The sequence below is a fragment of the Condylura cristata genome, unplaced genomic scaffold (genome assembly GCF_000260355.1).
Source record: "Condylura cristata isolate star-nosed mole 26May11 unplaced genomic scaffold, ConCri1.0 scaffold00017, whole genome shotgun sequence".
In the NCBI taxonomy this organism is placed as follows: domain Eukaryota; kingdom Metazoa; phylum Chordata; class Mammalia; order Eulipotyphla; family Talpidae; genus Condylura; species Condylura cristata.
In genome coordinates this window covers 11584236-11596872 of record NW_004567118.1, presented here as the reverse complement: position 1 = coordinate 11596872, position 12637 = coordinate 11584236, and the positions used below count along the sequence as shown (strand labels likewise).

The window sequence follows — 12637 nt, the reverse complement described above, 5'->3', positions numbered from 1 at the left end:
ATAAACATGGGGGTACAAGTATCTTTTTCAATCAGTGTTTTTGTGTCTTTTGGGTAGATACCTAGGAGTGGGATTGCTGGGTCGTAGGGAAGCTCCATGTTTAGCAGTTTGAGGAACCTCCAAACAATTTTCCATAGTGGTTGTACTAGTTTGCATTCCCACCAGCAATGCAGGAGAGTTCCTTTTTCAGGGAGGCATATCTTAATGGCATTTTTAAAGAATTACTCTTGTAGCATCTAGAGGGTGGTTTGAAAGGGAGAGGAGGATGTGCTGGGATCAGTCACAGGGAACAGCCAAGTATGAAGCACCTGACACATTTTCCATGATTGCTGGTGATTTAAATATAGCATTTCATGACAGTAGGCTGGATGACAGTGGACTGGACAAATTAAAAAGATGAAGAAAGTAATATGGACCAGTCTTGGTTTTTGATTGGGTGGAGGAGCTAACGAAGTCAGAAAACAGAGTAAATTCTATAAGCCTTGCTTTGTTGACTGGTTACATAATGGTTCAAAAGGAATACTGAAGGAAGAATGGATTTAAATGGCAAAAGAGAATGAGTTCAGTTTTCCACCATAGGCATCTCTAGGGAAATTTGGATGGTGTTGTCTAATGTACAATTTCCATAAAAAGAAGAAAATATCTTATACTTAGCTATTTGATCAAAAAGCTGATCTGAAAGTTCTCAGAAACAGATTTGAAATAAATAGAAAGAAGAATCAGTGTACCATTAATGCAACATCTTTTGGATTTCTCATAAGGTTGAAAATATTTAATACATTCACTTGTGATAAGGTATGAATGAATTTTTTATTCCTCCTGAGAATATGTGTGTTTTATAAAAGACAGCAATACTTAACAGTTCCTGATGAAAGAATTTCTAGACACTTTAATCTTAGAACACATTTTCTTCCTTCTTCTTCTTTTTGCAAATGAACTATCTAAAATCATGGTACAGTTGTAGTGGTACATTCTATGTGATTAGCTATGGGACTAATTAAAATAACTGAAATTTGCTATAAGTTCTATACATGGATTCTACTCATCTTTGAAATAACTCCCCCAAGTACTTGCATGTTTGTTTCAAAATATGAAAGATCTTCAGTATTGCAATTCCTTGGCATTGCGAGTATAGAAAATCTGTTTTTACTCATAAATACTGGGAAAAAATATTAACACACTTATTTGAATTTGAGATTTAATTTTTTTTCCACCTCTCTTTTCCACTTCCAAGCTCTTAAGTAAGACAATGCCTCCTCAAACTTCTCTGTATCCCCTAGACTGTGGACGGGGGCATACATCTCCTCATCCCCATATAACTTCTCATCTGTAGGTTTTTGAGGCATTGTCTCTAGATTAAAGTTCATGAACAATGATCTTGACTACCTATTGACCCTTTAACAAGCGTGCTATGTGGTACACCATGAGACATTAATTGAACCTACAGTGTCTTCTTTGAAACAATCATTAATGAAGGAGTGGAGGTCTAGGGAGATGAAAGGAATTTCCCGAAGACACACACAGTACTACTATCCTGCTATTTCACCAGTCTTCTAACCACTAGGCACTTCTGTCTCCTTCTAGCTGGAATGCCATCACTTACAAACTAGCCAAGTCACCTGGGAGAATGGCCTGCTCTTATGATTGAGTGACCTGGGGATCCTTTCTACTCGGCAAAACTTCACCCATCCCTCAGATTTCCTAACTTTGGTTTTTATTTAGAGAAGCATGCTGCTCACTGTTCCAACACCATCCATCTTTGTCAGCACCCAAGGCCACAGCTTCATTTGAACTGCCAGTGATATACTGCAGATAGAGTGCACCCAAGACATTAAACTCTGTATGACATTTATATGGACTTTGAGCCCACCAGAGATGGATTGAGGCTGCCATAAAGCAGCCAGGTAAACAAGAGACTGAGGCGGCATGCTGGTGCTGGTGCTGGTGCTGCTGGTGGTGGTAAAAGCAATAACTTTCTCCATTCACTTCTCTGCAGAGGCTCCTGGACATCTTATTTAGGAAATAAATCAACTGAGTATGAACTGGGGTATATTTCTTCCAGTATAGAAGAAACCTCAGCCTTAATTATCAATGATAATTAGTGTGGGTAACAGGATAGTTGGTATTGCAAGTATAGATCAGTTATTACTCAAAAATATTGAAAAAAATTATCAGTGATAATTAGTGGCCTTCCAATCAATGTGGGTGACAGTATACTTAGTATCTCCCACACTGAACCCTGTGTACCCTAACAGCCATATATCTTCATGGAATAATAAAAGGGCCTAAGCATCATAGATGCAGAAGTGTCAGTGAATCAGACAAGATGTCCACGGATACCCACTGTGTCCCCTGGCAGGGACAACATCATGGTCAGAATGTTATTTATGGGCACGTTCTTCCTTGAAGACATAATACTGACATTCCATTCTACAGCCCCAGCCTGCAAGCTGGATTAAAGAGGGCAGTATGCCTGGATTTTTGTTCAAGATTATCAGCATGAGGGGACCCATCTCTACCTGGCCCAACAAGTATTTTGTAGGCACTTGAGAAAATAATTAGAAATGATTTTATACAGCAAAGAATATATTCTTTTTCATAGCTGATGCTAATCAGTTATGCAAGCATTGATGTCCTTAAGTTTGCTGCCAGCAAAATGCCCAGCTATCAGAAATGGGGCTTCCTCACCCCCATTCATGTACCTCTCCATATGTACGCATCTATACTGTTGCAGACCACTGTACATATACTATGTGTGTTTTTCGTGGATTGCCGGCGGCTAACTTTGGAGGATGCAACATTCTTATATCATTGAAACCACAACAACACATACACATTTAAAAAATAACCAGTGTTTAAGTAAGAAAGCCCACCTTCACAAGAAAGACAAACAATAAATTTGACTTACCAGTTTAGGCTGTTCAAGGCAGCAGGGGAACAAGTTGTTGGTAATTGTCCAGAGCTTTCATTCAATAAATCACATTGGCTTTGCTTTCTCCTGTGGCTCAGCCTCTGCGCAAAGCAAGCAAACCTCCTTGCTAGTCTGTGTAAAGAATAAAATGCGAACAGGATTACTACAGGCAAGAGCCGAAGTCCATGATCACTAAGCTACTCTTAATGCAAAATAAAAGAGCAAATGATGCACAAGGAGAGAAGGGGAGAGGGAAACAGCTTGGCTTAGGAGCTAGGTGTATTCTCGGGGCTGCAGCCCTGGGAAGGTTTGATTTTTCAAGCCCCTGTGCATGTAGTAAAAGGATACCATGACTTCAGTGTATTTTTTAGCCTATTGTGTCTGTCAAGTCCATTAGGAACGGTGTGCAAGAACAATAAGCCTCACAGCCCTGCATCAGAACTGACTGTCTTTCAAAGATGAGCACAGGGACAGCACTGCAGCCAGTTAGCCTGGCACTACCTCATCTGCAGGGAAAGAAAGACTGCCTGGCACCCAAGAGCCCATCCAGCAATCTGTGGCTGCAAGTGATGGATAGCTCTCCTGTGGCCAGGCATCCCCTTCCTCCAACATTGCCTGGGTCCGGATGCATACCTGTGGTAGTCACATCCCCTCACCTGAGGGCACCTGGGCAATCCCTACAGGTTCCCTGCAGGAGCAAGGGCATCCTCGGAGAGCTGCCCATCCAGTCGGGGCTGCTCAAGCAATGCTCGAGCTTCTGTTTGAGTAGATGCTGATAAGATAGTCAGCAGAGCTGGGACTTTGGACACCAAGAATTAAGTCTTAGGAGGAAGATTCCAGCGCTACTTCTATGCTGGTCACACATGGATGCACCTGGCGCTTTTCATGGCATTATGCTTTACATGACTAATGCAACACACAAAATGGATTTCCTAGAAAGCCGCTTAGGTAGGCATTTTTCAAGTTTCTCTCTGCAATAAAATGGCAAATGACCTTTTATAAATAAGGCTGCCTATTAGGGAGACATTGCTGATTGAGACACATCTGAATACCATACACACACACACACACACACTCTCTCTCTCTCACGTACACACACATACGTCCCTAGCAACAGCATTACGAGTTTATAAAGCTCTATTCAGCTTCTCTTTCTGCTCAGCTTCTGTGATGACTTCAGAAATAATTTTGGACCCTTCTACTAGCACTAATCTGATCTGTTATTTATATCTAATGTTAAATTAGCTCCCAACTTTTTAATGTGATTCTGTGGCAACTCTGCAGAAAGTCTTTAGGTCATAAACAAGAGGGTGGAATGTTTTTCCTTGGCTGTAATTAATTTGAATCTGGAAAAGGCATCTCAAATTCCTAAAAATGTCCCCTTTCCAGAGACGTCATCTCACCCAAGAAGCTCACCCTTCCCTGACAGGTGACATGCTGGTGTTGGAATCTGAGGTGAGACTTGGTGACTTATGAAAATGGGTGTAGTTTCATAAAGCTGTCTTTTTCTCTTCTTGTTAAGAAGTCAATTTCTCCCTGGGTCCTTCACTCTTTGCTTCCTTGAACTTATTTGTTCATGAAGCATTATTACAAATCATCTAACTTAGGGGGATATACATGCCCATGAAGCTCAGAAGGCTATTTTGTTTTCATTATAGATTAAAAGATCAGGGTACCCAGCCAGGTAACATTTTACCCTCATCTCTAGAAGAACATGGACTTTCATGCCAATTCACTTAAATTTCACCTGTTGGAGTAGTCAGGTGGCCGAATAATTTCACAAAAGGTTAGCAGCCTCCTCACAGAGGTCATGAGTTCAATCTGCTGTGCAAATTTAAGGGAATGATGCCTCCTATAACTGAGGGATTTCTTTCTGGAGCAAATGCTCAAGTTTGAGTCACTCTGTGAGCTCATGTCCATTGCAAAGGCGAGCTGCTCATTCATCCATTCTTCAACAGACACTTATTAGGTACTTAGTCAGTTAGACAGCCTTGCCAGATACTTTAATGTTACAAAAGAATAGTGACGCAGTACACTCGTCAGCATGCTGTAGCAAAATTCTCCATCATGCAGTTCTGCCTACTCTTCAGCCTAATTTCTTCCCACCTCCCTCCTTGGATTCCATGCTGTAGCCTTTTTGAGTGTCTTTCAACTTGTTAGAACTGCCATGCTCTCTCTTAATGGCAGGTTTCTGCATGCAATATTCTTCTGCCTGAATGCTCAGTCTCATTTGTCTGGTTATTCATATATAGCCTTAAAGTCTTGGCTTAAACATCACCTGTCAGGGATATTTTTCTAAGCCCTGGACTGTTAGGTTTCCTGCTCTGTGGTCCTATAACACTTTATACTCTCCCATCACCCTGTTAATCACATTTTGTTGCATTTACTTGTTTAACACCTGTCTTCCCTGTTATACCATAAGAGTTTAAGAGCAGTCTCTTCTTCATTGCTGTATTTCCAATGCCTAACACAGTTCTTGACACTTAGAAAGCATTCAGTAAACATTTCATGAGCATTTTGTTGAAGGGCTTAGCATTAATTTGGCAAATGAATAAATAAACCATCACAAAGGATAGTGGGGTCTGAGAACTGAAAGGACGCTAAAGTTCACTGAGTGTCTCTAATTTAATGAAATGCTCTCCTCCTCTGATTACTCTATACCTGCTTGATTGATCTCAACCATACTGATCATATGCTCACTTTCCCTCCCCAGGACGTTTACAGTATGTTCTTGCTTTTTGTCCTCCAGCTGTTTCCAGAGTGTGTCTCATCTCGATAAACTGGCATTCTCCATAATGCCTAACATAAGCCTGCAGTTATCAGATGCAAGATTCATTCAACAGCAAACATTTGAACAGGGTGTTAAATGATCTATCTTGTTTTAGAAAGATTACTGTGGTATTAGGGGAAGGATGGACTGGTTTGGCCAGGCCTAGATAGGTCTCCAATAATGACCACAGCACAGTGTTAGGATTTCAAAGCCATTTTGCCCTGTCTTTCCCTTCTTTCCCTCGCATCACTTCACCTTCCATATCATGGTACTGATGTTCTCATTTTCAATACTCAGGATGTTTGTTCCATACTCAGCACACCCCTTTCCTCCCTATCCAATTCTACCCCCACAGTTAGTTCACTTGCTTAGGTTACTAGTGAACAGGGCTGCTTGATTTAAACTCCTTTGGAGAAGATTGCATTTTAGTTATTTCATCTCTTCCTCCTCCAGTGCTCATTACATTGCTAGCCTAGTGCCTTGCAGATAGTAAGTACTCAATAAATATTAAGAAAAAAGTGCACTTATCTGCAAAGTATTGGAGGAAGCACTACGGCCAGGAGAGGTACAAAGATAAATGAAGCATCTTTTCAAAGAATGAGGCATTTTTTAGAATGAGAATCAACATATAATAAAGGACAACATGAAATAAATGCCATAAAAAGTTTGATCAATATGCTCAGGGAGCACAGAATGTTACAGGGTAGCCCAGAGTGGACTGGGCCGCCTGTCTCTGGGGCCTCAACTGCGCACTCACAATAACCTGCAGTTATACTGCAGGTACACACAAAAGAGTAAATAATGGGTTTATTTACAAAAGGGGAAAGGAATAGGAAACAACCCAGGGAAAGAGAGCAGGATACAATGTAACTGGAATACCCTACCGGCTGGGCTGACTGAAAACACCTAGTTACCCGGTCAGGAGAGCTGCTTCCTGAGCGAGAGAGCAAGAGATGCAATCGTGCCCTAGTTATCCCCCAAATGTCCCAGAATTCCTGCTAGCTTCGCCCTTGGGTCTCCGCAGTTCTCTCCCTGGTACTGCTGGGAGTTGTAGTTTCCAATCACTGGAGTAGTGGGTAGGGTACAGAAAGCTGGAGTAGGAGGTGGAGTCCATAAGACTCTACAGAATTCCTTTAGGACATCCTTCCCCTTAACAAGAAGAATCAAAAACCCTTTCTGGGATGCTTAGGAAAGGTTCACAGAGCAAGTTAAATTTGACCTGAATCTGGAGGAATTAAGATATCTAGAGGAGAAAAAGAAGAGCGTGGAGTCTAATACAGAGTTCCTATTGGGGAGTGATGAGTAGTTAGTTGAGCAGGACAGGCGTAACGGAGTTGAGCCCCGGAAGTAGGAAGGGGCTAGACTAGAAAAGGCTCAAATACTTTTTGGACTTTCTCCTTTAGGGGCTCAGTGGGCATATGCCAGTGTAGTGAAGATCTTTTAGGTCTAGCCCTTGGGAGAGCTGTGAACTAAGATGGTGAGCACCTGGAAGCAGGAAGATGTTGGTGGTGAGGGCCTAGAAATGTGAATTAGGAGATGAATGGGAGATGTACTTGGAGTAAAACATACAGGACTTCTCAGCAGTGCAGGATAGGGTCAGGGAGAGAGTGGGAAAGAAGTTGAAGACGACTTAAGTTTCAGCATGTGTGATGGCAGCCATGTGTACAGACAGGAGGTTTGGGCACGCATGCCACTGAGTACCTTTTGAAGATAGAGAAAAGAGCAAGAGCCAGTCCCCGGGAATGTGCCTGGACTGCTTTGAAGAAACGATTGGTAGCAGCTAAAGCGGCAGTTCAGGCTGTGACAGATGAACTACCTCTGGCAACATGCAGGGTCATTTGCAGGGGAAAGGGTGTAGAGTTTCCCTACAAAGAGGACTTCCTGATTAAATGCGAGTTTGCAGTTTCCCATTGGAGTTGTTTATCTCAGTGGAAAGAATCCAGGTTGGGATGGGCACTGTGAGTTTCAATCCTCTCCATGTTCTTCACCAACTGCATGACCTTGGGCAACTTACTTTCTATCACTACGTCTCAGTTTTCCCACTTGTAACATGCGGGATTTGGACCAGCAAAATCCAAAATTTCCTTTTAGATGCTGTTCTCTGATTTTTGAAGCGCGCAACATATTTGTGAAATGACGGTGGTAGTCCACCAACATCAGAAGGCAGCAATGTCCACTCTCTCCTGAAAATCGTGCCCTGTGCTTTGAGAATGTCCATATATCATTGCAAATACATGTCTGCCTTGTGGTTAGTTCCATGTGGTTTGTTTGTAAGACATAAATTTAAATTGATCACTTTTTGATGACCATTTTCTACCAATTTTTCATTTTTTTAAGCAAAGATTTTTTTTTTTTGAGGGTGCCTTTTCATCGGCGTTTCAAAATTAAATTATGGAAAGAAAGCGGCAGTCCCTTACTGTGGTCAGCAGAGTCTGGCCAGCCTACTTCCGCTCCCTAATCTCCTGACCTTCCTTAGGGCGCGGCTGCTCAATAACGCCTCCGATTCTTTTTTCAAAAATAAAATGTGCTACTTATCGAAAGCTGCTAAAAAGGAGACAAAAAAAAATAGGAAAAGAAAAACTAACACCACAGGGTGTATCTGAACATGCTTATTATGTGCGAAGTTGTTAGTAATGAATGTGGAAACTCTTCCTCCTCCTCCCTCTCAATTTCTAAGCCCCAAAGAAAAAAGAAAAAGGGTGGGGGAGGGCATCGTCTATTCAATCCAAAGCAGACCTTTTCAAAAGGTGCAGACTGTTCATAGGCAGGGTATTTCTTGATTATTTTGTTTTAAGCACCAGTTGACCTTTCTGACTGAAAGTAAAAGTTCCAACATAGCCTGAGAAACCCGCTTTTGGATGTTTTTTCCCTAAGGCTTGGCGACCCGACTCATGACATTCAAAAGGCGCTTCAAAAAGAGATGGTCCGGATGACTTCGAGTGTGATTTGATGACAGAGTGTTTATCTGAGCTAATCATGTGAGATTTTCCAGTGTCGCATTTTTGAGAAATGGGATTCTCTTAAGGAGGTTACAAACACTTCACTGAAAGCTTTCCAAGAATGGTTTCAGACCGCCTCTCTCAGCAGCCTCTCGCCGGCTGGAGCACCGATGTGATAATCAGGGTCCCTGCTTCTGAAAAGTCTTCTTGTTCTGACTGCCACCCTCCTTTCAGTCATCATTAGAATTCTCCAGCTATGAATCCCCTATTGTCTGTGTGAGCCCGGGATCCCCCACACCATGCCGGGGAAGGAATGTGAACCTCGTAGGTCTGGCTCTAAGTCTCAACCTTATCCAGCAGGTCACAAAGCCCCATTTATACACAGCTCCAAAGTTTTATCATAATTCTTTATCTGCTCAGCCCTATATAGCCACGCGGGCAGTCAGGAGACGTTTGGTAATGAAGCCCATTTATCCTCATTTTCTCAATTGGCACACTTAAAGGGCTAATATTTATGTTCACACTGTCCTAATTTTGGATGTCAAAGACCCTCTACCAGACAAGTGTGGCAGGAGGATAACTGAACTGCAGGACGAGTTCCCCAGAGTCTGATACCTGATGTGTTGCTCGTAGGACCAATCATTGCAGCCAAATAGTTACCTTTAATAGTGGGGTGGGAAAATCATCAGAAAGGCTCCCATTTATCAAACTTCTCCTGCATACATGCACCAATATGACTGAATTCTCAGGGTGACACAAAGAGGATTACTGCATGTAACTGATAAGGAAAATAAAGTTCAGAGAGATTTTGTGTGTACACACTTGCTTGTGTGTACTAAGGGGCTGAGCTGAGACTCAAACCCAGATCTCTGACTATAAATTTCATGCCATTTATACCCCATTCCTTTGCCTTTTACAGAAATAAAGTTCGCAAGTTGCTTTAAAATCAGTATACCATACTGATTTTCCATTACAAAGACATGAAGAATAATGAACTTAGGGAAGTTAAAATGTATGACCAGCTGAGTAGTGAGAACTTCTCTGATAAGCATTAGCACATGTCAGGTCAGAGTAGGAAGTGGTGGTATATATTTCACCTATCAATAGGTGGCAGTATTCACCTAAATCTCTCCTAGAGGAATTAGTACAGGTTATTTCATACAACAGCCCCAAGGCCATCTGCATTCTTTGATGTACTGGATTTTTATCATAATGAACAGGGTTGCCAACTGATTCTCGATCATGACTCCATATGATGACATTTGAACTACAAGGTGGTTGAAGGGGAAGGTGATGAGCTATCACAGAGATGTTAAGACGCCTCTCCATTCACAAAATTCATTTGGATCATTTCTCCACAGAGGTATTTTGTTTGCAACTCAAAACCACAGATGTTTTTTGTGTCTTCACTTACTTTAAGATTGTTGTGTAGAATTTTAGAATAAGATGAAATTATATATGCCCTGGCATTTGATAATTTATAAATGTACAAATCAGAGAAGAGTTTATTCAGATTGGGACAATAAAGCACCAGGCAGACTGCATGGTTTCAATAATTCAAAAATCCTATGTCGACATATACATACCCATCAAGCCATAAGAATCTTCACTTAGGAAGCACTAAAACGGAATCCATAAAGTAAGTGTTCTGTATATAATCTAGCTCTGTCGTCTAGCTACCAATAAGAATCTACTTAGTAGGATTTAGTTCTAGAAAGAAAACAGGTGCTGTGTTTGTAAAAGATTAAGGTGAAAGAATCTTATACCTATATTTATGTTGATGTCTCCATTTTTACTTGGGATACTTAGAGTCCAATACTTAGATTGCTATCACTGAAAAATTAGATAAGTGAGAAGCCCTAACTCTCAGAACTGACTAATTGATTCAAGTAAGATTCTCAGGAGAACACATCTCTCAAAAGCATTCAGATTGGCTGGTGGATTAGGAAAAAGGCCTGAGAGACAGCATATACATCTTCTCTTTTATACTCCCATACTGAATGTTTTTTTCTTGTGCATCTGAACCTGTGTTAAGTGTCCTCTGAATAGTCTAACTTTGCTAGCGTTGCTAGGGACTCTCCTTTCTTCATGGATTGAAATCTCCGTGAGGGCAGTATTTAGGCCTTGGTAACCTTTGAATACGCTTTTCAGCTCAAAGATCAGGGCCCTGTGCATGGTAGATTCTGCTGAATATGACTCTAATTAATTGATTTGAATTAAAGAGAACTCAGAGTAAAGCATTTTGTATCTTCTAGATCTCAAGAAAAAATGCAACTTATGTTTTGGCTCCTATACATGGCTCACATTTCTTGTGTCTCATCTGATTCTTCCATCTCAGGACAGCACTGGTAAAGACTATAGGGATATCATGAGAAAGCCTATCCCACCCCTAGAACCATTACTTAAATAGTTTATATTCTTGGCAAGCCCACCTTATTTTATAGAATTCCTGGCCCTAGGAAGGTTAACTGAAGAGCCAGGCAAAAAACAAAAAATGGTTACAAGGGACTAAGTGACCTACATCCAGTGTATCATTCCAATCACTAATGTTTCCTGCCTTTGTGGCTTGGAGGCCCAACCTGCACTAAAAAGCTGAACACTACAATGCTGTTTCCTAATGGTAACTATCATTGTTTCCCATATTAGGGCATAGCTCAGCATAAGGGGAGACATTCATCTTCAAAAGCTTACAAAATTACACTCAAGCCATTAGGCATATCAGGAGATATTGCCATGCTCGGGAAATGAATTACCCAGCTGAATATCACAGGCATAATGAAGTTGTCAGCAGCAACAGGGTAGCATAGATTGTCTGACTATTTGTTGACTATGCTAGCTGGCCATTCAGGGCCACACCAGGAGGGAAATTGTTGTCATATTGCCTACCACATTCTCAGCACCAACCCTAGCCATGGTGATAAACGCGCTATCCCTAGAAAGACATGGAAAACAACAGCAACAAATCAGAAAGAGCATCCTTTTCTTCTTTGCATTGCTGGGGGTCTTTCCCCTCCTGTGGTTCCAATCTGTCATCTTGTTCATCAGAAAAAAAAAATGACCATAATAAAGAGTGTGATTTCGATTCTGGCCCTGAAACAAACATTTCACAATAGGCTGCTTTAGCTTTTGTTAATTTCAAAAATAAGCTGCAGGCCAGGCAAGAAAGCCTTATCTATGCGAGTGGCATTTACACCTTTCCTATGAGTGATGGAGGCAAGCAGATTTGTTCCTTTCTGCAGAAGGATCTGAGCAGGTTGACATGTCTCTTGCCACCCACTGCAGTCATCTAGAAGGTTCTTGTACCTTCACCCTTTTTGACTTTTAACACTTTTAACTTCTCTGTTAATTGAGGAGCTCTAACAAGATACTCTCACAGGCTACTGCTTACTCTGACATGCTAGCTAATACCTAATGACTCCCCAAGTATTTAGTCCATAAAAAAGCACCTCTTCCACAAAGACAAAAATGCCTTATTTCTCTCCAGTTATTCTCAGCTTGTACTGGAAATATGTTCTGATACTTCAGAACTAATATATACGACGTGTCCTTCCCTTGGGAGCACTGAAATCACATCAAAATTGCGTTATTTAGCAGGAATGTTTGCTTTAAAAACAAACAAACAAACAAAAAACAATCCTAGTGTCCATGTGTCTCCTCATTAGTGGAACCCTGTATCTATTCATGTTTTCTTTGGAGAAAGCCAGCAAGATGTTTCTATTGGTGGGGCTGGTGTGTTCTATGTGCTTCCAATACTGCATGGGAGCATCTGATTCTTTGATTACCCTAGGTGGCCCCATGCAGTGGGCAGTGATTTGCATGAGTAATCTGGGGCATTTTGGTGGTCAGTCAAGTCACACAGAAAATTCTCCTCCTCCCATTTTCATTTATTTTTTTCTCCTGAGTGCCAATCAAAATAGATTTCCATAAATTTTTCCAGGAGTATTTCTTTTTGGAGATTTGGTCCTGGTTTAAGTTGAATTTTAGACCCCCAAGATCAAATTTCTGAAAGGGTTGTCC

General features: G+C 41.3%; 1 protein-coding gene across 1 annotated transcript in view; it reads right to left on the bottom strand.

Moving 5' to 3' along the window:
* ANKFN1 (ankyrin-repeat and fibronectin type III domain containing 1) overlaps positions 1-5141 on the bottom strand; it is a 119562-nt gene extending 114421 nt beyond the window's left edge. Inside the window, exons 1-3 of the mRNA XM_004685007.1 lie at positions 5018-5141; positions 3593-3710; positions 2909-3043 (exon numbers count right to left, since the gene is read on the bottom strand). Of these exons, the coding sequence (XP_004685064.1) occupies positions 2909-3043; positions 3593-3710; positions 5018-5141 (377 nt within the window). The remainder of the gene's footprint in view (positions 1-2908; positions 3044-3592; positions 3711-5017) is intronic.
* Between the last annotated feature and the right edge of the window lie 7496 nt (positions 5142-12637).